Below are 23,423 nucleotides of genomic sequence, written 5' to 3'. Positions count from 1 at the left end.
GAAAGATAGTTGCAGTTTTATTTTTTATTCTTGCAAAAAAAAAAAAAATACTGCTTTTAAATTAGAATTACACATGTCAATATATTTTTCCTCACAAATATTAAACTGCATGAACATTTGTAATCCCCCTGTTGTGACTCAAAAAAAAAAAAAACTAACATTGCAGATATTGACCTCACCTCACTGTGGCTAATGCTAATACAGTGAATGGAAAGTTATGGGACTGATGCTCTTCTGTATAAATTTTCTAACATACTGACGTTGCAAATAGGGGTGTCAACGTTTACAATTTTTTCTACAACCAGGACTTCTGACCAAAGATGGTAAATACAACGGATAAAGCTTTCGTGACATCACCCAAAGCATTCCGAAATCCCGTTCTGAAGACTTCAGCAAGTTCAGCAGGATGTCTCCATATTGAACATTAGAAACCGGATGTAAATGCGATTGGTCCAGCCTGTCACGTGACCACATCACGTGGACAGAGGAGGCGCTGTGATAGGGCGACTTATGCAAAAGTTTAACTCTTAATATAAAATTAACAGACGATTTTTGTGAAAATCAGTCTGGTGAAGTCTGCACAGTTGTAGAAACTAGTGATAGAGACCAAAACGTGTTCTGAAACCGGGCGCTTCATATGTTAATTTGCATTTTTAAAGTTGGCATTTTTTAATTGGTTCAAAAGAGAGCTGGCCATTTTTTTAAATCAACATCATCGCCCCCTATTGGAATTTCCCTGAAATTAAAGCTTTTTTGCACTTCTGCATTATCTTAATTTTTTAATGAGCGGAGGTTGGCGTTTGGTTCATCCGATGTGTAACCCGTGTAACATGTGACGTCGGAAATTTGTGATCTTTCTCTATCGCAGCTGCGCTATATGACCACTAGAGGGCTCGGTCTCCACTGAAATACACTACCTCATAATCCCATTAAATCAATGATATCTCAGTTATCAGACAAAAGGGCCACCGTTTCAGCTATTAAGTCGATGATATATTCACAAAGTGTTTTGTCACATTTGTTTGATTTGTTGTATGTAAAATCCCTCATGCTAGCGTGTGAACCGCTAGCGGTAACTAGTTAGCTAAGATAGTTAGCCGCTATTGAATCCGAGTCAACTTGAATGCTACACTGACCATGGCTGCGTTTTTTTTAATCAACATAGCATTGCGCCACATCTCTCTATTATGTATGTGGATAACTGCACTAGAGGGAACATTTAGTGAGCTAATGTAATTATCTGAAGATTTCAGGCAACATCATGACCCCAAAAACATTAAAGGGGCTGTATCACGCAAAATTCACTTTTTGTATGTTTTAACTTTTTGTATGTTTGTTATATAGTTATGTACTCACCAAAAACACCCCCAAAGCGTTTTTTTCCTTCGTGCCTGTGTGTTTGAGCTTTCCTCGTGTCTCTGCTGCTCAGAGAGGCAGCCCCTCCCGCACCTGTGAAAACGCTCTGTTTCCCACGTTGACGTCACATGGTGAAGATGGCTCCCCTGAGCCCCCCTCCCGCAGGCCCTCGGCAATCAGCGTTGCTGCTTTTTATAACTCCGATTACGGAGATAAACTTTGACCATCGTCTGAAAGCAACAGTCAAGCAAGAGCAAGAGTCTGAAGGGTCTGCTCTTGGTGAGTTTCTAACAGGAAAAGACTTTTTCGCATGCTTTGCGTGTAGAGAAGCTAGAACTAAAGAGCTAAAGCTAGCCAGCGTTTTTGTTTTGAAGCACTGATTGGTTGAAGTACGCTGTCAGTCAAAGTCCACAGGGGGAGAGGCGGGATTTTCAGTGAAACAGAGCGTTTTCTCTTCCGGGTTTCAGAATTAGCCCCAGAAAATCTTTTATTTCACACAAAATGACTTTTCCTTAGCGCCAAAAATAAACTATTACCATGTTAGAGCCATTTCTAGGGTTTGGACTAGCTAAAAAAGCATGATACAGCCCCTTTAAATTCAAGTGAAAAAATAACAAAGAGGAGGAGGAGGAAAATGGCGTGTACACGTCACGATTTATTATTCGTGTACACGTGTAGAAGTTGACACCGCTAGTGGCAAAGGGCCAAGGAGTACCTACGTCATTCAGATTTCTCCTCGAGAAATCTTAAACATTAAGACAGTCACATCGGAATTTATCCGATAGTTGTTGACACCTTCCAGACCGGACCAAAGCAGATGACTGACAAGTATTTCCATCTATACAGCACTGCTGCTCCATTCCATCATATCCACAGGCTCACACGACTGTTGCATATAACTTCCCAGCCTCTGCAGAGCTTTACCACATGCCTTTCAGTCTGTTCTAAATGAAAACGCACACGTTATATATTGTCTTATCAGTTCCCTTGTTCCGAGGCTTGAAAGTGAGTATCCTTGGTTTGTATAAGATCAGCATGAAGTAATGGGAGTACCAATCTGCATAAAAAACATGAGAAAATGGTGATTTGTCACTTTGTGTGCCTCGGTTTTCCTAAATGCACCCCTGGGAGGTGGCATGGTTCACAGGAGGGAAAACAAATGCAAACCCCAAGTTTGAAAGATGAGCTGCAGCCTGCGCTCTCTGAGGCAATCAGATATGCGCCTAATCGCTCTGCCTATTAGTCCCCAGCTTAACAGACTGTTACAGACAGAAACCAGGTTTCCAGTTCGAGCTATAGGACTAATTAATGCACTGAAGTTGCTCTATTTCGGCCTTACGAGAGCGGAAGACCATGTGTTCTGAACCCAGCCTAAAAAATGTTTTCCGACTGCCTCTGTGATGAAATACAGATACTTGGTCTGGCATCGCGGCACTAGATTTTGTTTAAAAAATGTCCTCCTTTAATTTAAAAAGCGATTCAAACATGTCATGTTATGACAACGACACTTGCACCACAATTAGATCCTCCCCTATGAAGCATCCTATTGACTTCTGCTTGTTCAGGTGCACCTCCTCCAAGCCCAAATAGATTTTAACAAAGTCTGCAACACGGCAATTAATGACTGCGGCGTCTGCATACAAATTGCTATTTGAAGGGGAGGGTGGGGAAACAAACACACACACAAAAAAAAAGAACTTCATCATTCCTGCTTCAGAGTTGATCACACGGCATTTGTGTGGATTAATTCCTTGTGGAAGTCATATTGCTGTATTGAGAGTTGGTGAATTATGCCACTCGTAATAAAAGTTTGAGTTGATGGCAGTAAATTCGTCTTTTGAGAAATGTGCAAATGGTGTCATGTTTTTCTTATTGTTTTAATCATGAAATCCTAAAAGTTGCTTTGTGAAGCAATCGACATTCTTTTGTGATTGAGTGTCCTACATTTGTGCGAATCCAACCAACATGAAGACTGTTGAATTTGCCCAGCCTTTCAGACATTCAGACAACAATTATAGAACTAATATGTTTTGCCCACCACATTGTCCCAGACAGAGTAGTCATCTCATAAATTCCAACAGGTTCATCCCAGGCTTCAGAGAGGACTCCACACCTCTCAGGTTAAAAAGTGGTCTGCAGCGTGCTTCAACTCTATCGACAAACTGGTAATTCCAACTTTTAACAGCTTCTCACCAGTGTTGGTAACAATGAGTTACTGCAGTGTCGCTACGCTTGGCAGGGTGCTATTTGCAGGGGTATTATGGGGGGGTGGACGCCTGCTCTCGTCTTCTGTTGAATTTTTATAACAATCGCATTGCGCTACTTCACCAGCAGACCAGACACAAAATGTCAAATAAATGCCTTTCAAATCTGAGGAAAGCAGAGCTGTCATCTTTCCCACATCCAGTCAGAAATTCACCAAATTATCTCTGAGCTCATATTCAAACCACTTCATGTCAAGTAATACATTTTGGTCAAATGTCAAACATTTTGATATGATTTTGTCAAGAGTGACTCAGAAACAACAGACTACATTTGTTGATGAGTTCCAGCCACAGATAATTACTTTGAAAGTAATCTCTGCAAACAAAAGCATCTTTTTATTGGCTTCAGCCCAGCTTTAGCCCATTCAAACCAACTAACAATCACCAATTCACTTCACATGCATGTTTTTGGTTATCCTTTATCTATTTATTGCTACTTTATCTGATTTGCTTTAATTTTTTTATAGGACCCATCCCTGTGTCACTTTTAGCATTAGTCTTCTAAAACAGCGCCAGAGATATATTTCCAATTCCTAAATAAACATAATAAAACCTTCCAGATTTATCCTACACACAGCAATAGCAGAAATGATGAAAATGCTTTAGGTTTTGCATGTCATGCTGCTTTAAACTGTCTTTCTGATGCCTGAATGGAGCTGTCTGCATGCGAGTTGTATTTCCGCTTTAGATTTATAATTTGTTAATTCGTCAGTTTCTGATTCCTGCTAAAATTATATACCCATGCTGCAGAGTGTGCAGCGAGCTGCTTGTAGTTGAAAATGCTGAACTATATTAACAAGTAATAAACTCAGAAACTGGTGTAAACATAGCTGAATTCAACAGTGACCGAGTTATTGGACTGATTCACACGGTGCACAAAGTTCAGCTGATGTCTTACTTTCATACCATCACATGCGTTCAATGGCATCGCAGACTGAAGCAAATGCATGTTTCAGTTTTCCAAGAAGTAAGTTATTTGTCGTTAAAGTATCTAAAAAATTGACTTATTGAGTTACAGGTGACAGTTTAGAAGCAGTTGTACAACCATATCATGTGCAGGCATTCATTCGTTCATTCATCCATAGTTTCCTGCAGCTAAACTCATTCACTCTACTTCTGACAGGAATCTCTGACAGACAGTTAATTTAGTTGGTGGAAAGTTGTGTAATCAGTATTGGAATAAATATTCAGGAAGAACTTTTACATTACAGACAAAAACATCACATTTCCGATAGTTGCATGAAGATCAAGGTCACCGTGACATGAAGGCTTTCCTCTCACTCGCAGTGAAACAATGTTGCTTCAGCTCAGCTTCATATGTATTACTGATTACCGCCATAGCTATATGTCTGTTTTTACAGTGAAGTGGTTAGGTACTCAATTAAGATGCTTAATAAAATGTTTCTTGTAGATTTATTTCCTAATAACCCCAGCTGAGAGGAAAGCTGGATGAAAAAGTAAGAGCACTGCATTAGATTCATGTCTAAGCTCAACACACATTTTACTTTTTCACAACAATCGTTCATTGAAGATAGTTGCCTTTCCTTGCCTACTCATGACTTATGAATGCTCTGAAGGAAATAGAGGATCGGAAGAAATGAGAGAGGAAGGGGGGTGGCTGCTAAAGAGACGATGTTCAAAGAGATAATTTAATGCTAATCCAGCATCTTTGTGCATAATAACACATCGATGGTTTAGCAATCCCTCATTTTTTATTTGACACGTAAATACTTCTTTCTTACACTCGGACGACATATTCCTAAAATGACATTCATCCATTCATCAGCAAAACAAGGTGCTGGATGTAAAGTGAAAGTTTTTCCTCATATGCATTTAAAGAATTACAAAGAGGCTTTCCAACCATATGAGAGATCAGGTGTTTCATAAATTTCCCTAAACATCTTTTTATTTCAGTGGGACAGGTTAATTAACCTTTACCCGGTGTCTGCTTGGAGGATTGTGTCCTCCAGGCAGACTTTCAGTACGATAACAATCCTACATGAGCAGGCAGTAAATATCTTTTACTCAGAGGACTAATCTTCAGATCTTCTGATTAGTTCTTTCTTCTTTTTTTTTTTTTTTTATTCGTTGCAAACAGAAAATCTTTCACTAAAATTAACAGAGGGACAAAGTATGAGTCGCCAGACTTGCAAAATGAACTTTAGAACCGTCTCCATTCAAACACCCACACACTGCAAACTGGTCTATATTCCAAAGCAAATTCCTGTCGACACCTAGGGCCTGATCAACCGACATCCCGGAGAAAGTGTGCTCAGTTGCATGCTCATGAGATTAGATTTTCAGTTTGTGTACAGTTAGCAGATCAGCTGAAAGAAATGAGAGTTTTGGGTGCATTCGAGCCTGTTAAATGTGAGCGACCTGCTCCAAGCTGCATCGCTTCCATTTTCACTGTTGCTATTTGCTTTAGAGTGACTGGATGGAGCACAAAGTAAAATGCGATACCCTGGAGTTTGATGTGTTCATGAAGAAAGCTATCAAATATATCCAAAGTAAATCTGAATTTGGAAACAACAACAAAGACAGACACAAGCTGGGAGATGTTTGGTCACAAAGTCGTAGTTTGCAATACAACACAGAATATGTCTTTTAATGACGTCAACAAATAAAAGTTGCCGGGAGCCAGTGAGCTCGGAGCCAAATTCCACCATCTGCACTGTACATCTAATAAACAAATAATCAAAGAGCCTCCCAGTTTTTGTGTGATCTGGAAAAAAAATGCTCAATAGTCTATATGCATGAAGGAAAATGTCCAAAACTAACTAACTAATGTCATTTATCACATCTGTCCTGAGTGTCTTAGCAGATATCCAAATTGGACAAATACACCAGGGATCAAGGAGTGTGGCATCACAGGTCTTCAGTTGAAAGCAACATCACTTCTCCGAGTTCATACTGCATTCAATAAACATCTAATACATCTGATCTGAGGAGTCTCCAACAGTTCTTGGCTTCAGCTCATTAAGTCTTCTTCACAAAACCTTAAGCATTAAATAGTCCAAGTCAGCCTTAATTGGAACATCCAGTGTTATGAAAGCAAATGAAGCAGAATCACCACATGAGACCGACTGCATGGAGACACATTTGACACATTGACCATCACTCTTACATCAGCCGCTATTAGAAAGTGCAGTCAGTGACGTCCCTCAGGGCAGTTCCACAGAGGAGGGGAGTCCTAAACCTGACCGCTCTAAACCTCTGGTAGGGATTTACATTTCCTGAACCTGAGGCGGCGGACGACCTTTACTGGACAGGACAGGACTTGTCACTGAATAATTTGTGTCTCGAGTGATTATTCATCGACCACTGAGTCACTTTTAGTAATTCTTAGTTCAACTCCCAAAGTTATTTTTTCTATCAGCTGATGGCTCCTTATATTCTCTGCAGCTAATGTTCATTCTTCTTCACAGTTGCGCCACAGCTGAGTGAAGGCAGCTCCATTCCACACTCAGCCATGTTGGAAAAACACTGTATTTATATAACACGCCAACAGCAATCACTGTGTTTTTGTGAGTGCAGCGGGGAGGGCGGGGGGAACTGGAGGGAACCCCACCTTTAAGGTAAAAGTCTCTTAAGAATGTAAATATTTCATGTCAGTAGCTATTAGGACAAGAGGCTGTTCAGGAAGCACACACACACACACACACACACACACACACACACACACACACACACATACACACACAGTGCGTAGACAGATAGTGTTGGTGGAGGCACTCAACCTGGCTAAGAGGTGTGAGAGTTTGATTAAAACAAGGCAATTTATCAATGTCAGACTAAAGGGAAGAGAGAAAGAGAGGTGTTATGAAAATATCATTAAATCTCTGTACTTTTGATGAATTATTGATTTGATGTGAATCTATGGGAGTGGCGTTGCGCTGTGTTTTTGTTCAACCAATTAATGGCCTTGTTGGTCCCCAAAGCAAAAAAAAAAAAAAAAAAAAAAAAGGAAAGAAAAAAAAAGCCTGTTTAGCTTGTGTGCAAGGGGAGGGAAGCTTTTTTCAATATTTGGCCCTGAAAATATCTCAGTATTTTGTTGCTATTTATTGGTTTTGTTCCAAAGGATTTATTACACTTTTAATAATAGCCTGAAAGTACGAGCGGCCCCCTCCACCACCACCCCGTGTCTCGAATTAGACTCAAAGTCATAAAAACATATTGGTGCTGATGTTTGCACAGACCCAGATGAAATGTTTATAAGAATGAAAACTACAACGTTTTCCCCACAGGCTCAGCCTTGGAAGAATTATACGCTACAATTAAATCAGTTTAATCTCTAGGTATTTTAAAGGCCTGGTCAATTGTATATTCACGGCGCGTAAATATTGCTCTTGTGTTCATCCTGTAAAAATAGAAAAACGCTACAGCGGAAAAACCAGGGACTATTGAATCAGGATCGGAGTGCTTCAGGAGTTTTATGATACCCTTTATTGCTTCAGAAATAAATTCACTTAACTTTTAAAAGGCTGTTTGTAAATATTTATTAACATTACAGTTGAGTGCAACTGCGACGCGACCACGAATGAAGACGCGAGACGTACAAGCCAAGAATCCTACAGTTGAGTGTCATAAAAGCTCGGCGTCTTACAAGTGACATTGTACAAGTCTGCGTTTTAACTACTGGCGTGAGATGCATGAATGATTCATATTCAGCCTATCTATATCTGTTAAAGAGTTTCTCATTAAGCTTGTAGGCAATCTACAGAGCGTCAGACTGCAGCAGGCAGAAAATCCAGATGTTTACATAAGCACAATTCAGAGAAGTGATTAATAACATGCATAATTTAATGTTTCTGTCAGGAGAGGAGGCTTTGGGTAACTCCTGCTACCGGACCGACGGTAAGTAACGGCTGAGATCTTAACCCTTTCCGTGACGGACATCTATATTTTATGTGCTGCAGAAAACAGCGGGATTAGTGTGGAGCTGCTGAGACGGGGAAAAAAAGAAGAGCGATACGGTGCGACTGTGACGGTCGCCTTCCGTTTAAGGCTGCGTCTAATTTTGTCTCGTGGCAGCAAAGTGATTCAAATGACCCGTTAGTGGTTCACCGCCTTAGCAAGTCTTCCAACATTAAACAGAGACCTTTATCACTGCTGATTGTACATAAACGTTTCAGTATATAATCAGCTCCGCTGGTGACTCTCTTAACATTCCCAGAATGTTATTTCACAATCGAATAACAAACTTCTTGTTGTTACATGAGGCTTCACAAGCCCCCGCTAGGATTGTTTTATGTTTCTGTGCCTTATGAAAGAGAAACACACACTGAGTATACTTCTATTTATTTGCTAGAAAGCAATACACTCCCAATTTTGAATGATCTTTCTCTTGCTCCTAAGTGGTTTGGCTACATGTATTACAAATTGCTTTGAATAAAAACCTCTGTCAAATGAATGTAATGGGATTTCTGTGTCCCTCAAGTCAGAGATGTGCACGCTCACATAACAACCACAGTTTATACAGCTGGATAAAGCGGCTAATGCCACTGAATTCCTTTGTCTGTGGGAAGAAAGGAATACACCATCTTATTTACTCCAAGCCACGATAAAAATATATGTAGTCTGTCAGTTCAAACCCGTAAAAACAGACCTTTTACTCTGATTTTGAAAAGCTGTCTCAGGATATAACAGTTTACTTTCCAATGGCTTAACGTTGATGTATTTTCCACTGAAATCACATTTGAAGGGCAGAGGGAAAATATTACACACCTGAGATGTTCCTGTTGGAAACAGTACGGAGGTAGAACAGCACATCGACATTCTACAGACCTCTGCAGGTGAGCTTTGAAAGAATTCACTCACCCAGTAAATTATGGCTCCTCTTTAGGTATTTAATGTTAAAATGTCGATATTTTTAATTTTAGCATTTCGTCATTTAGCCTTGATCAGTATATTGATCTTGCAGCACATACCTGCTTCTTAGATTCTGTGTTTTATACAATATGAAAACTAGAAGTTTTGTGAAATTAGTCAGCTGGACTCTCATAAATACGAAGTGGACAGTACTCCTTCTACATAAACATCATGTCCACTACATGGCCTTAATCTTAGCGGTGTCCTCCGTCCGAGGCTGCTCTGCATAGACTTGCAGCGTTGTGTTCTCCACTGCGCTCACCTGAAAGCTGCTCTGCCCTGTCACCGGCAGCCAAATGTCATAGTTGTTACATCCAGTTCAAAAGCTGCAAAAAACCGACATCCACCTGTGGGCCGAGTCCGGCTGCCCCATGGGGAGAAGTTTTCTGGCGCCCTGCTGGGTCGTGCTGCGCTGCGTCGTATTGACAAGTTCAGAGCACAGACCCCCCCGATAAAGCTGTTGTGTGTTCTTTGTTCAAATAACCTCAAATATCTGCCTGGCTGTCTGTCTGTCTGTCTGTTCCTTCCAATATATGGATTTTTACTCAGTCAGAACTCATCAAACCCAGGATGACACATTGATGAAGCCATTGTCAAGGAAGGCTGACATGTAAAAGTTGTCACCAACTGCCTACATGATTTTTAATAAGACATAAGGTCTGGTCTCCTGTTGGATTTGAAGTGCAAGGTAATCTTTTCTACTCTGGCTTAAAGAATCCATTTTTAGAAAAGAAATGTCAGGTTCAGGACACTGAAAGATAATTTGCACGCTTGGCAAAATAGCTGGGAAGTGGATTTTCTTATTTCGAGAAATGTTGACGTTAGTTAAAAGTGTATTTATAACAATAATCCTCTTAAGGGGATTCAAAAGACTCACAACAGAGAATTGGATGACAGTTATTAATATGACAACATAAGCAGAAAGACCAAAAACAATATATCACAACTGCAATGTAAAAAACCCGCCCAAAAAAAAACTGTATATGTAGAGTGCTCCCAGTTACAGCTAAGTGAGATTATTCATGAGCATTAGGACAATTTCATTGATTGCAATAACTCATCGTCCATGTTGAAACAGATCTAATGCAAATGTGCAAACTATTCTAGTCAAATTGGACTATGAACATAAATGCTCACCAGTTTTGCTGACAGAGCTAGAAAAAGTGCATAATATGGCACCACGTACTGATGCAAGTAAGGAAAATATGTAAAGTTTATGGATTAAAACATGAAGTATAACTCACCCCATTGACAGGATAGGTCTTCCAGTCCAGTTCTCCCAGCACTGTGGTGGTATCCAACAGGACCACTGGAGAGAACAAGGGTGGTGAGAGAGGAAGTTATGTAAAAATGAAAGACAAAAGTTGGAAGAGTGAAAGAACAACAGTATAAGCACAAAGAATGACAGCAGAGAGCAAAGAGGGGAAAAGAGAGTGTGCCGGGGAGGTCGGACAGTGAATTTAAAAAGAAGAGAAATGGAGGTGACAAAACAGGAAGAGAGCAGACAATAGTTATCAAGCTGTCAATGGGGAGCTGACAGAGCTGTAAAGCCCTTATCAGATTCAACCACCTATGAAATAACAGCTCTTAGGAAAGTCCAGAACAACACCAACACTAACACAGATACGCCCTCCATCTAGGTGAAGTCTGGAAAATTAGTACTCTCCTTCTCAGAGGTCAGAAGTTTTCTGCTACATGACACCAAAGATAAGCCAAAGATGAATAAAGGGGGGAAGATGGAAGTGCTCTGCAAACTTTAAAAAAAACTGAATGAATAAAATATGATGTATTTGAATATACAATTTTAAAAAACGATGTAAGAAGAATATATAGCCCGAGTGCCAATAGTTATATAAAAAAAAAAAAAAAAAAAGAAATAAAAACTAACAACTGCAACAAAGCAAGAATTAAAACGCCATTGGACAATGAAACACCAGCTGGGTCCAGTTTCACCAAAAGCACAACATAACAAACAAGAGATGTGTCTATACGTATATTACATGTGAACACAGGACGTGGACACACATACAAAATAACACCCATCATTAGTGAAGCATATTGTTAATCATGAATATAAAATATCGATTCATGCTATTAGATGAATTTACAATGCCTGAAAACGTTTACATTGTTCATGACTGCCTGTTTTTAACACATTTGGAAAGATGCTGCAGATCGGCCTCAGCAGAGATGCTGCTGCTGTGAAAGGCAACAACTCTCATTTCTGGGCTTTATTACGAGAAATTTCCTGTGTTGTGACCCTTCTTAGGTCTTGCAATCTCCTGAATCTTTTCTGTTGCTGATCTTGTTCCTGCTTTTTGATGGATCATTTCCCATATTGTGATTCTTTTTCTCAAATTCAGATTTTTTTGCGATAATGCACCAATATGTTCGATGACTTCCTCCACTGACTCATCCAGTCCGTCAGCTCCACAGTCAGTTTGTGCTTATGGAGGCTCAGTGCTCAGTCCAGTCACTCAATGGCTGATGGAAGCAATAACACTTGCAAAATGCTCATTTGAATATTTCTATTTCTCACGTTGTGTCACTCATGATGTTATTTTTAGTCGATCACTCGTAAAAAACACACAAATTGAAAGAGCATCCATTTAAGTGGGATCTTCATAAATCAGGCCACTACTCTTTTAACTTTTTTTTAATGATTGCTGGGAATCCACAATCTAATCAGGACACATACTCTCTGAGGTGGCAGTGATTCTGCTTTTTACTGGTTCGTCTATGTGTTGTTAAGTCAGAAAGACTAATAACTCATCATCATTACGATCAGGTGTGTGAAGCAGTCTGTGTCTGCTGTCAGTTGGACTTGTTTCATTTGTTGTGTCGACTCCGTCTTGTTCGGTTCATGGCTCAGACCGGCGCAGGCCAGGAGTTCAACTCCTGTGGAGGACTGAAAAGCTCCTCTTCTCGATCTCAGTCAGTCGAAGTGTTGGGTCTCCTTGTATGTCTTGTCATGTTTAGTTTGATAAGGTCAACCGAAACTGTAATCTTATCCACGCATGTTCTCATTTATCCAGGTAAGAAGCATCTCAAAGCAACTGAATCAACTCGACATGTTTATATGTCTTGGAGGACGTTTCGCCTCTTATCCAAGTGGTTGCATCAGTTCATGCTGTTCCCCTGAGGGGACTGGCGAAAAATCTTTCAAAGCAGTGAAAAGGTCAACTATATGTACGAATGAAGTACACGAGAAAAAAAAAAGTTTTTGCCTTCAAATTTCATTAATTTTCATTTGATTCCTAATTTTATGCTAAGTTCCTCGGTGATAGAAGTGACCGCTGGACCATCAAATGTCCAGGTCCAGTTGAATTCTCAGTTCATGCCTTCTCTCTTTATTGCTTTATCATGAATGACGAACATTAATAAACACTCCTCAACCCTATTTGTTGAAGTTTGGCATTTGAGTCCAAGTTTTAAACACATACATCCATGTAGCGCATTACGACTTGAATCCCATTGTTTAAAGTGTGTTATATGACACAGTGTTGATTACTATTAGAGTGACACATCAAACTAACTTCCCTCATGATATAACTCAACGATCTTACTCATTTCACAATCCTTATTAGTGGATAAACAATCCACGCTGAGTAAAGTCTATTTTACTCCAACATAAACCAGCAGATGTTGAAAATCGTCCATTTGGACAGACAGATTTTAGCTCATGATGGACAGTATTCAACCTCACTTCATGGCTGTACCTCCAGTGCTGAGCCTACGTGTGAACAATGAAGGCAGACTTGAGAACATATTGTGATGTCTCTAAAGAAATAACTTTGTTTTACATTGATTTTTCTTCCTCCTGTGTTAATACTTGGGAAAATCCATGAATTTTTCAGTGATGTTGCACATTGAGCTCACTGTTACAAAGAAAATGATACAGCAGAAACACATATTTATTTTAATTCCTCCGATCCTGTATTCACTGACAGGATCATTAATCAATTATGTTCTACCTCTGGGTATGGCATGACCCTCTGTGAGTGCATATTCATGCCCTGCTCCCACAGGCCTTTCCTTTGAGTAAAAAGAGAAAGACAGAGTTCACTGTCACTGCAGAGTGACAATGCTTGGTTTCTTTTATTCATTAAACTGTGAATCTATAGATGATGCTGTGGGGTGGAACTGATAAGGTCAGTTCCCGACACCATTCAGATCACCGACAAAGAACAGCCACAATATTAAAATACTTAAAGCGCAGTTAAAGGGAATGTCTTTGTGTCTCGTTACAGTGGCATCTGTCAAGAGGTGGAAAATCAAGCTGCAAACATGCAGACAGACCTCGCAGCGGCTGTGCAGGGGAAAAAAAAAAGAAAAAAAAGACTTGTGAGGATTTGAACAACTTAGAGTATTTTGATGGGTAGACAGCTCAATCAGAGTCCCTGCAAAATGGCAGGTCTTGATGAGCGCGTCCAGTCTGCGGTGGATAGTAGCCTTCAATCGCAACACAAGCAAGGACAACCAGTGACAGGGTCATGAGCAAATAAGGCTCGCTGGTGTAGGTGCAGAGCGATGGCTGGCACATTTTGTCTTTGATCAAACAGAAAAGCACAAGCTGCCGCAGACCTCCATGCTGTTTATGATAGAAAGATGTCAGTTTGTGGTGTGTGTGTGTGTGCGTCTATGTGGGGTTGGGGTTTGAACAGCAGCAGACTATTCAAAGTGTCCATGCCAACATCAGTTTCCTGCAGAATGCACCTGAGAGACTAAACTGGACAATGGAGCAATGGAACTGGGGACATTTCTCCATTAAATCAATTCTTAGTTAAATACTGAATATGATCAGTGGAATCGACCCATTCATGCAGTCACTCATCAAGAGCAACAGTTGAAATCCACGATGCATTGCTCACCGTTGGAAGCAAGTTAGTATTCATCATGTCAAAAAAAACACATAATTCCTGATCTACAAAAGGTTTTCTCATTTAAAAAAAGGATGCAAACATCAAATTGCACGCACACCTGTATGGAATCTGGGACACTAACGAGACGCACTGCGAATGGCATCTGAAAGATCTAATAAATAACACACACTACGCAATTAGCATGTTTGCATTCATGAATATGAAATATCACGTGTGTTTAGTAGATCACTGAAAAAATACTGGCAGCAGTTTATGTTAAATAATTGATATTGATTATCATAAAGCACAATCTGATCTGTTTTTACTGTGTTTGAGAAGGAGCAAATCGAGAGTCTTTAGCAGCTTTGTTTGTGATCGTGATGCTAGGAATTGTTTTCTTGACTTGCTTTGCCTTTTCTTTTCTGACCTTATTGTAAGATATTTTAAGAGATGTACCTCAAGCGTTGAATTTGTGATCAGTCATCCCCTGGATTGCATATTTTCTCCAAATTCAGATTTATTCGTTGTAAGTCCTACACAGTCCCTGCAAGGCGGTTTCGTTGTTGCGACTCATTGCCTGTGAAGCTAGTTCTGTTCATGACGAACAGTCACAGTTAACATTTCGAAAGACAAAAACATGATATGGAGTTTTTGCAAGAGCATGTTAACGGGTTTTTCTTTTTTCTTTTTTTTTTTTCTTCTTCTTCTTTTTTTTTTACATGAATCCATGAAGCATTGTGTACCAACACATGTAACAATCTGTAGCTGTCTGCACTCTGGTCACGGCTCAGGCATGAAAAGAGCTATTATCTGGCCCTTGCTAAGCCCCCTGAGCCAATTTGATATGATGAATGTGCAATTTCCTTTGTCTCCACACAGCCAGTTAATTACAATCTCTATCAATAAAGTATGTCCCACTTCAGTGGTCGACATTATAGACCAAAGAGTCACATCTCCAGCCGACCTGTCACTCCAGTGTACAGCGGACTTTTCCAAATCTGGACTAATTTAATGGGGTTGTGACTGTTTTGAGAACAAGCCAGATAACCTGGGAAGATACACCGTGAGAATGACAAAATGAACTGCTTCAGTATTTACAGGGACTCTGTTTAGCCTTGATTCCCAGCTGTAATTAAGGCCTGAATTATAAGAACGTGGCCTTGCCTCAGCACAAAGGACACAGTGAGTTGAAGGAGGGAGGCTGTGACATACACCAGGACAGACACTAAGGTATTGATTTTAAGATACATTTAAAACAAGCTTTTATGATCATAACCAATGTTCCATAGCATGTTTGACAAAAGTAAACTTTTTTTTTCCAAAAACTGGATCAGTTCCTCCTATGCACACACACACAAACACACACACACACACGCGTAACTACAGCAATGTTGTTATACAATATTTAAATTCCACAACAATCTTTGGTGAAGGAACTAATGGGCCAAGAGTACCGTGTGGAATTTGATACATGGATTTGCTCGCTAAAAGTGGACACACACACACACACACACACACACACACACACTTGCTCTATTTATCAGGATGCCAAATCACATTATTCTTGTCTGGGTGCTGTGTCTGGAAGCATGATGATCTGAAACTGTCCTCCCAGAGCTTCACTGTCTGCAGGGTGGATTTTCACATTTTACAAAATGAGGCGGAAACACGTGTGAGCTTTAAATGATCACTTGAGCCACATGTTTAATGTATGTTTTCACAAGATTTAACCAATGAGTCTCCCAAGCAAACGAGTCTGAAGTGACTGAATTACGGCACTCGCGATTATTTCTATAAATGAAAGAGAATTTAATCCAGTAATTGACAAACAAATATTTCACTGGTAACTCTGGTATGAGGAGAAAGTGGCTTAGCTACAAATCGTTTTAGCAAAAACAGAACTAGTTTTGTTCATTAACATTTGTGCTGGCAATAGATGAAACTTATGTAGCATCTCAAACACAATGCAGTCATCAACGGTTTCAGCCTTTGATAAAATATTCCTTGTAATAAAAGTGGAGCGCAGTCCTACTTTCACTTAAGCCATGCGTGTTTACAGGGTTTACACCGCAGGTACTGCATTGCATCGGAACGGTCTCCAGCAGAGCTTACTGGTGCTGTGGGCCTGTTTTGTAAAGAGTGGATCGTGTATTCAAACATTTGCCCTTCAGTGGTTTCAAATTATTCCAGAGATCCACAGGGGGCAGTGACATAACAAGATGTGCAGAAATGGGACAATAAAGGCAACCAAGAAGAAGAACTTAAACTTAATAAATGTGGATGCAAATGCAGGGAGATCCAGAGAAAAAAAAATGATGTGGAATGTTTTTTTGAAGAAAGAGCCCATGAAGACTACACTGCTCCGGTCTGTTTCCCTGTTTTACACTGATCTCATTGTGGCAGCGTTCCTCTTCGGCATCAGATCCATATTATGATCACATCACTGGCATTAATTTAAAATCCCTTTGAAGGTACAGTGAATAGGATTCAAAACATACAACTTTTTTACACATGGTGGCAGTAATGGGTTTTACTTTTTAGGATGATTTTAATTTCTGTCATGAAAACCACTCTACACTGTTAGGCACACTCTGACAGAGCGGAGAAAGAGGCGCCATGCAGGGTGTTTGCCCTTCATCAGGAGCAACTTGAGGCTCGTCGGGCTTCCGCCTGATCAAGAACACTTCAACAAATGTGTGGATGAACTGAACTTCTGACTTTGGGATCATCGTACAACTCACTCTACCATTTACCCCACAAAACCTCTGAAGCAGCTTCTGTTATTTCTCCCTTTTGATTTTGAATTAGGTGTCATTAATTACTAAGTTACTTTTGTCTGATTTAAACAAAAAAAAAATCTATTTTTCCTCAGTGAAGATGTCCTCTATGCATACATACATACATTGTGGTGTATGGCAGTTTCGCTTCACTTGGTTGCTTCACTTTCATATTGTGACGGTTCTCTTTGACCAGCTGGGCTGAGACCCTCCAGAGAGGCAGTCATTTCTCTAAGGGCCCTCAGCTTATATTTTCTGGGATGTGCTTTCAGAGAGCCACACGAAGAAAAAGAACCATTATTTCTGTATAAAATGATAATAAAAAAGGACTGTGGCATCTATTTCACTGGTGGTACAGAGAGCACTGCTTGCTCATATTTAAAGAAAAATACGGTGCAATGTCTACCTGAACAGTACTGCGGTGTAGAGCTAAAATGAGCCCAGAGATGTCATACATCCCATTTTTTGGAAAAAACATCTGGTTATTGGATAAAGAAACTCAACAAGAATTCCTTTCAAGTAACCAGCATTAGTTAAAGCAACACTAAGGAACTTTCAGTTTTCGTTAATTTTGGCGGCGCCAGTGGACAAAATCGGTAGTGTTTTGCCTGAACGAATACTACAGTTCCCATGAGGACTAGCGTGTGGCATCAAATTGCTGCTCCTGGTGGCGTGCTGTGGGACTGAACTGCCTTCATTTGTTTCCAGTGGCTGTGTGAAGGACGGATAGCGACGAGGTAATGAATCTAAATGAATCTAATGGTAGCTAAACAATGTTATATCATGATGTGAGCATGCCGTAAAGCAGTCCGCACATTTGTAGTTTTTTAGTGTGTAGGGTTCCTACCACCCTCCTCACAGCTGCTTAGTCCAAGTGAAAGCAATACTGACGCCCTCAGCCCGTGACAGAGCGATCATTCAACTAGTTGTAAGTCGAAGTATCATCACAAAAGATATTAAAATGTTTTATTAAGGTTGAAAAGTTCCTTAGTGTAGGTTTAAAAAAAAAAATGTATTTGTGGAGTAAACGAAATTATAAATGTTATCAGGTTACAGCATCTAAGATGTGAGGATTCACTTGTTTTATAAGTTATTTTCGTTAAATGCTTCTTCCAGTCCCCATGCAATGAATGTTCAGTCATATTGTAGCAATCACAAGGCTTGTCAGGTCTGTTTGCCAGACTTTGGATTTCCTGTAATAACGGCGGTGTCATTAGAAGCGAGTGCGTCACTGTCATTTAACCTTAAACGCTGCCAATTTTCCCCACTGGACACATGTGGCACTGCCATAAAGGAAAAAAAATATCAACAGAGGGCAAAATGAATGTTTCCCCAGACTTTTATAATAGATATTGCAATAAAAATGTTGGCATGGCACCTTCAGTTTGCTCTTACAACGGCGCCTCATTTATATTACAATTTCAAAAAAGTCAGCTGGAAACAATAACAGCTTATGAGGTGACTGTAAACAACTCGAACAACTTGAGTAAGGAATTTAATTTCTTGACGCAAACAGGATGACTTTAGAAGAAACTGTTCTATCGTTTCCCAAAACAATTTTTGGTATTTTTAAACTGCTCCAGAAGCTAAACACTGATCTGTCACTGACAATCTGAAAAGACTCTCATTAGTAAGGTAGATAAATATCACCTGGTTGACGTACAGCTGGTTCTCACTATATTCTAAACACCTCACGTTGTCATTTTTTTTTCAAGTTTCCCTTGTGTGCATCGCCTCCTCTTCAAGCCTGTCACCACCACAGGCAGACAGGCATCCTGTGGGGAAAACTGCGCGTGCGCGTGTGCTCTCTCTCACTCACACACACACACACACACACACACGCACACGCACACACACACACACACACACACACAGGGAAAAAAAAGAATTGAAGGAGACTTTGACATTTGGGTAGTGAAAGGGCTCCTGTCATCTTTGAAAATGCATAGTCTAAACATTAAACATTCAGCAAGGAATATTAAACTGACCTCTGCAATTGTGTGAAGTGAAAGATGTCAAAAAACAGATTATATTATAGCAACCGTTTACCTGTTAGACTTACAAGTACTGCTGATGGGAGATGGTGTTCTGTGTGTCCTGTACATAAGCAATCTGTAGACAATGTGGCCATTTCACTGGAACAGAATCCTCAAAAATTATTTTATTTGTGATAAATCTAATGTCACCCACTGTCTTCTAACAGAAAAGTCTCTTGGACTAAATCTGTAATGCATTCATATAGGAATATATAAGTGCAAATATATATATAAGCTCAACAGCGAAGACAGAGAGTCAGAAATAGGCAACTTAAAGCATCAGTGAAACTGACAGAGTGTGCCAGAGGCTGACATTTTACTGTAACACTCACTGGTCCCTATTGCTGTGGTGATGTTTCTATGCACTCAGATTTGGGAGGTGAAGCAGGATGTCATATCCTCTCCTATAATTTGGTAGCTGGAGCACAAGGAAGGGGCACACAGCCACATTTCTTCTTCACTATGATACTTATTAGTTGTATTTTAATGTGCATTTGCGATATCATTTAGCTCAGGCTTTCACACTGACAAGGACTGATGCTTGAGAGGCATATCAACTCCAAATTAACTGTCTTTTTTCTTATAATTTCAATAGTTTTGGGATTAATCTGAAATTCAAATGAATTCTTTTAATTGTACTGAGAAACTTTAAAAAATGTCATGATACGTGATGGGAGATGTTAAATCCCACATTTTAAGCAAACACTGTGCATAAAATGTATTCCCTGTGTTGACTCCAGACAATCTGAAAGTCCAGACTGAAACGACTAAAATGTCAATTTGTTCTCACAGTAATTTGCCAGAAATGTCTATGAGAGGTTAAATCAAACAGAACTTTAATCATCCGCTGTTGTTTTGCTCATGTGAGCGGCTGTAGAGGGAAACCACATGATGTTGCGATGCGCCGTGGCGCCCAGACTCACCTTGGTTTGTGGTTCCCGGGTCCGACAGGATACTTTTGAGCAAGAACAATAACAGGCAGTATTTCCCAGCGGAGCTCATCGTTGAGTCAGACACAAGTGCGCTCGGAGCTAAAACGCTGCACAGACTCCTAAACAGATCCCAACTGAAGGAAGGACGGCAGATGTCATGAAAGAAGCAACAGAAATCTTCCCGGTATCCACGCTGAAAGGGGGGCATCTAAGGGAGTTCTATCTGTCTCTTTCCTCTCTTTCTCCTCTTCTTTCCTTGTTTTTTTTTTTTTTTTTTTTTCAGCCACGCATCGCGGAGATCTCCATGTGGACAGAGACGGACAGTCGATGCCAAACAATCGCCATTGTGCGCAAAAAAAAAAAAAAAAACTCGGCGCAGCAAGTTCAGCGATGAGATGAATTAAGGAGTGACTGGCTCACAACGAGTCCGGGGAGAAAGTCGGACTAAAGTGTCTGAATTTATGCGAAGTTTGTCGATCAGAGTCTCTGGTGTGTTTGATTATTCAGCGTCTTGATCCTAAAACAAGAAAGGAGCGGGGAGAAAAAAGGAAAATAATCCGGACTTCTCGCCTCACTTCCATCCCTTGCTGTTGTCTGAGTATCACTGCGTGTACATCTCTCTCTCTCTCTCTCTCTCTCTCTCTCTCTCTCTCTCTCTCTCTCTCTCTCTCCTCTCCCCCCTCTCTCTCTCTCCTCTCCCCCCCCCTCTCTCTCTCTCTCTCTCCCTCTCTCTCTCTCTCTCTCTCTCTCCTCAGGACAGTAGGGATGCCCTGTTCAGGATGTGGAGACAATTTTCATCCCACAATCATACTTATAAGGCAACCCAAATGCCCTCAAATTTGTTCTGGTGATATTTCACCTTACTCCTCACTTAACATCATAAATAAACTCGTGGTTTCCAACAGACTGGATATAATGGTTTTTTGTTTTTTTTTTCCCAGAGGTTATTGATTCCAGGGGGGAGATGGAGGGAAATATGAAACCATTAGCAGACCACTGTATCAATTCTGTGCTCTGATGTAGGTTATACCTGAACTGGATTATGCTTTAGGAATTGTAATGTGTCTGGGGCAGTTTCTATTTATGGTGGCAGGGGAGGAAGGCAAGCAGACAAACAGATCGGGTCAAAGTTGATAGAGAGAATGGGAAAGCTGGAGGCGAACACACAGGCAGGTCTGTGTGCCCGCTCATTAGAGACGAACTCGCTCAACACATGCACATTGTAATTGAGCTTCAGTTAAAGCACGTTCTGACATGAGGAGTTTCATCTTGACTTCAAACACCTCTACCTGTCCTCACTAATGGCCTATGAGCTTCGCCATGTGACACAGTAGTGGAGACGACTGTTAATAGAAGTCCATGGGGGCCAGCAGTCAGGATATAATGACCTTTTGGACTCTGTAGCCATAGCTCAGCTACTGGAGGATAAAGGGATTCAAATCACTCTCTGCCTCTCTTTAGCTGACAGCTCAAGCAGTTACTGGCTGCGTTGGTACTGGTAGTACATTTAGTCAGGTCATGGAGTTCACCAATGTAAGCATGTGATTTCTGACAAGAAATATCATTTAATAATAATGTGTTTTCTGCTGTCTTGATCGGGAAACAGACACCCAGCAAAACAGCAGAGATGCTAGCGGCTTCAAATTGCTGAGTGAAACGGCCTGTGGCAAGAGAAAAATAAATTATTAAAAGTAAAGAGTGCTTTGCTTTTAATGCAGTTTAGAATTTTTTTTAAAAAAAAAAAGGTCAATCTCAACTTTCAAAGTATTCTGCAAGCACTGAAAACAACACATTTCAGCACCATGGATAGCGACACCAGTTAGCAGAGGAGCTTGCAACTGCAACAGTTTTGTCTCTGAAAAAGTCCTGCTGTCTTCAAGCATTTACTTGGTTAAAAATCAAGATTCAGATGCCCTGTGATGGACTGCTGGTCTGTCCAGGGTGTACCCTGCATTTACCCATAGTAAACTGGGATCGGCTACAATTCCTTCAGGATCTGTAGAAGATCTTGCTCTTCTCATTTTAGTAATTATCACTCAGCAGCCTTCACCTTTCCAGCATGCACAGTGTGTCCATCATTTAGTGCAAATTACTGAGTGTGATTATATTTTTAGTTTCTCAATCTGGTTGCCACAGTATTCATTTGCTCATGTTTGTGCACACATGAGAAAAATTCACTTTCGGTCTCAGTGCAGAGAAAAGAGTTGATTCTTAGATGATTTCAAAAACTAATTTCACACACTTTTTTAATAATTAGAATTTCAGTATATTGCTAATGACGCCATTTTTTGGAGTGTTTTGATTTCACATCACAGATTCATTACTGCAAAAGCAAACCTTATTCTCGCTCACTAATTAAAGCATTCAATTTGCAACTTGCTGTTTCAGGTTTTTTAACTGTGATTTTCAGGTCTCCAGTTATCCTTTTTGTAGACCAGGAATCTGGATAGGCGGCAGCCTATCCCCATTACTTCTGTGACTCTCGAAAGGATGCTAGTTCATCACAGCAACATCAGAAGGGCATTTCACTGTAAGACAGGACATTTGAACGTGAGACAATCTTGCTGAGAGGCAGATTTACGAACCACTGCATCATTGTGAAACCACAATCTAATACAAATAACAGTATAATGTCAAGATCAATAGCAGAAATGAACTTCTGCGGTATCAAGTGCATACATAGTGAGAAGTGAAACAATAATGTTATATTACTTTACTCATTATAACCTTACTTCAGTTCAAGCCACCTTTTCAATTATCTGTTATTATAATTATTAGCATTTTATATTAACTGAATAGCGTCGACTAAATTCTGAAATAATTACTTCTTGTCAACAAGTTTCCTGTACGTTTTTGAGGTGAATATGAAACATTGAGTTGGGAAATATGAATGGCCCCCTGGCAGAGAGGATTAAATATGTACAGCTCTCAGAATGACCCATCCCTGTTCTTTACCATCCACCTCAGGGCTGTGAGCGAGTGGAGCAGATCCCAGCTGACTGAGGGTGAATTCGTCTGGAATTCACTGTTCTACACAAACATTACAGCTGGATTTAAGACAGCACTTTATATAAAACATCTCATCTTTAGATGGGCGTGAGTTTGATGAATATTCCATTTCCTAAAAAAAGACACTCGTTGACATTTAGAAAAAAAAATGATTGTGTATTTTTGCTCTTCAGAGTAATAATTACTCAAGCATATCTGCATCTCTTACAAGAAATTGTCAGCTCTCCACACGCAGCATCTAAAATGCTGTTAGATTATCAGTTCCATTTTCACTACAAAGAACCATTTAAAAGTTGGATTTACCTGCAGCAAATTA

At 40.1% G+C, this 23,423-nt stretch overlaps 1 protein-coding gene across 1 annotated transcript in view; it reads right to left on the bottom strand.

The window, feature by feature from the left end:
• LOC115383367 (ephrin type-A receptor 6-like) overlaps positions 1-20,285 on the bottom strand; it is a 56,405-nt gene extending 36,120 nt beyond the window's left edge. Inside the window, exons 1-2 of the mRNA XM_030085583.1 lie at positions 20,090-20,285; positions 10,736-10,800 (exon numbers count right to left, since the gene is read on the bottom strand). Of these exons, the coding sequence (XP_029941443.1) occupies positions 10,736-10,800; positions 20,090-20,168 (144 nt within the window). The 5' untranslated portion in view covers positions 20,169-20,285. The remainder of the gene's footprint in view (positions 1-10,735; positions 10,801-20,089) is intronic.
• Positions 20,286-23,423: the final 3,138 nt, after the last annotated feature.

Source organism: Salarias fasciatus, chromosome 1, assembly GCF_902148845.1.
Source record: "Salarias fasciatus chromosome 1, fSalaFa1.1, whole genome shotgun sequence".
Classification (NCBI taxonomy): domain Eukaryota; kingdom Metazoa; phylum Chordata; class Actinopteri; order Blenniiformes; family Blenniidae; genus Salarias; species Salarias fasciatus.
The sequence above is the reverse complement of the archived record's forward strand: the minus strand, read 5'-3'. Positions and strand labels throughout refer to the sequence as shown.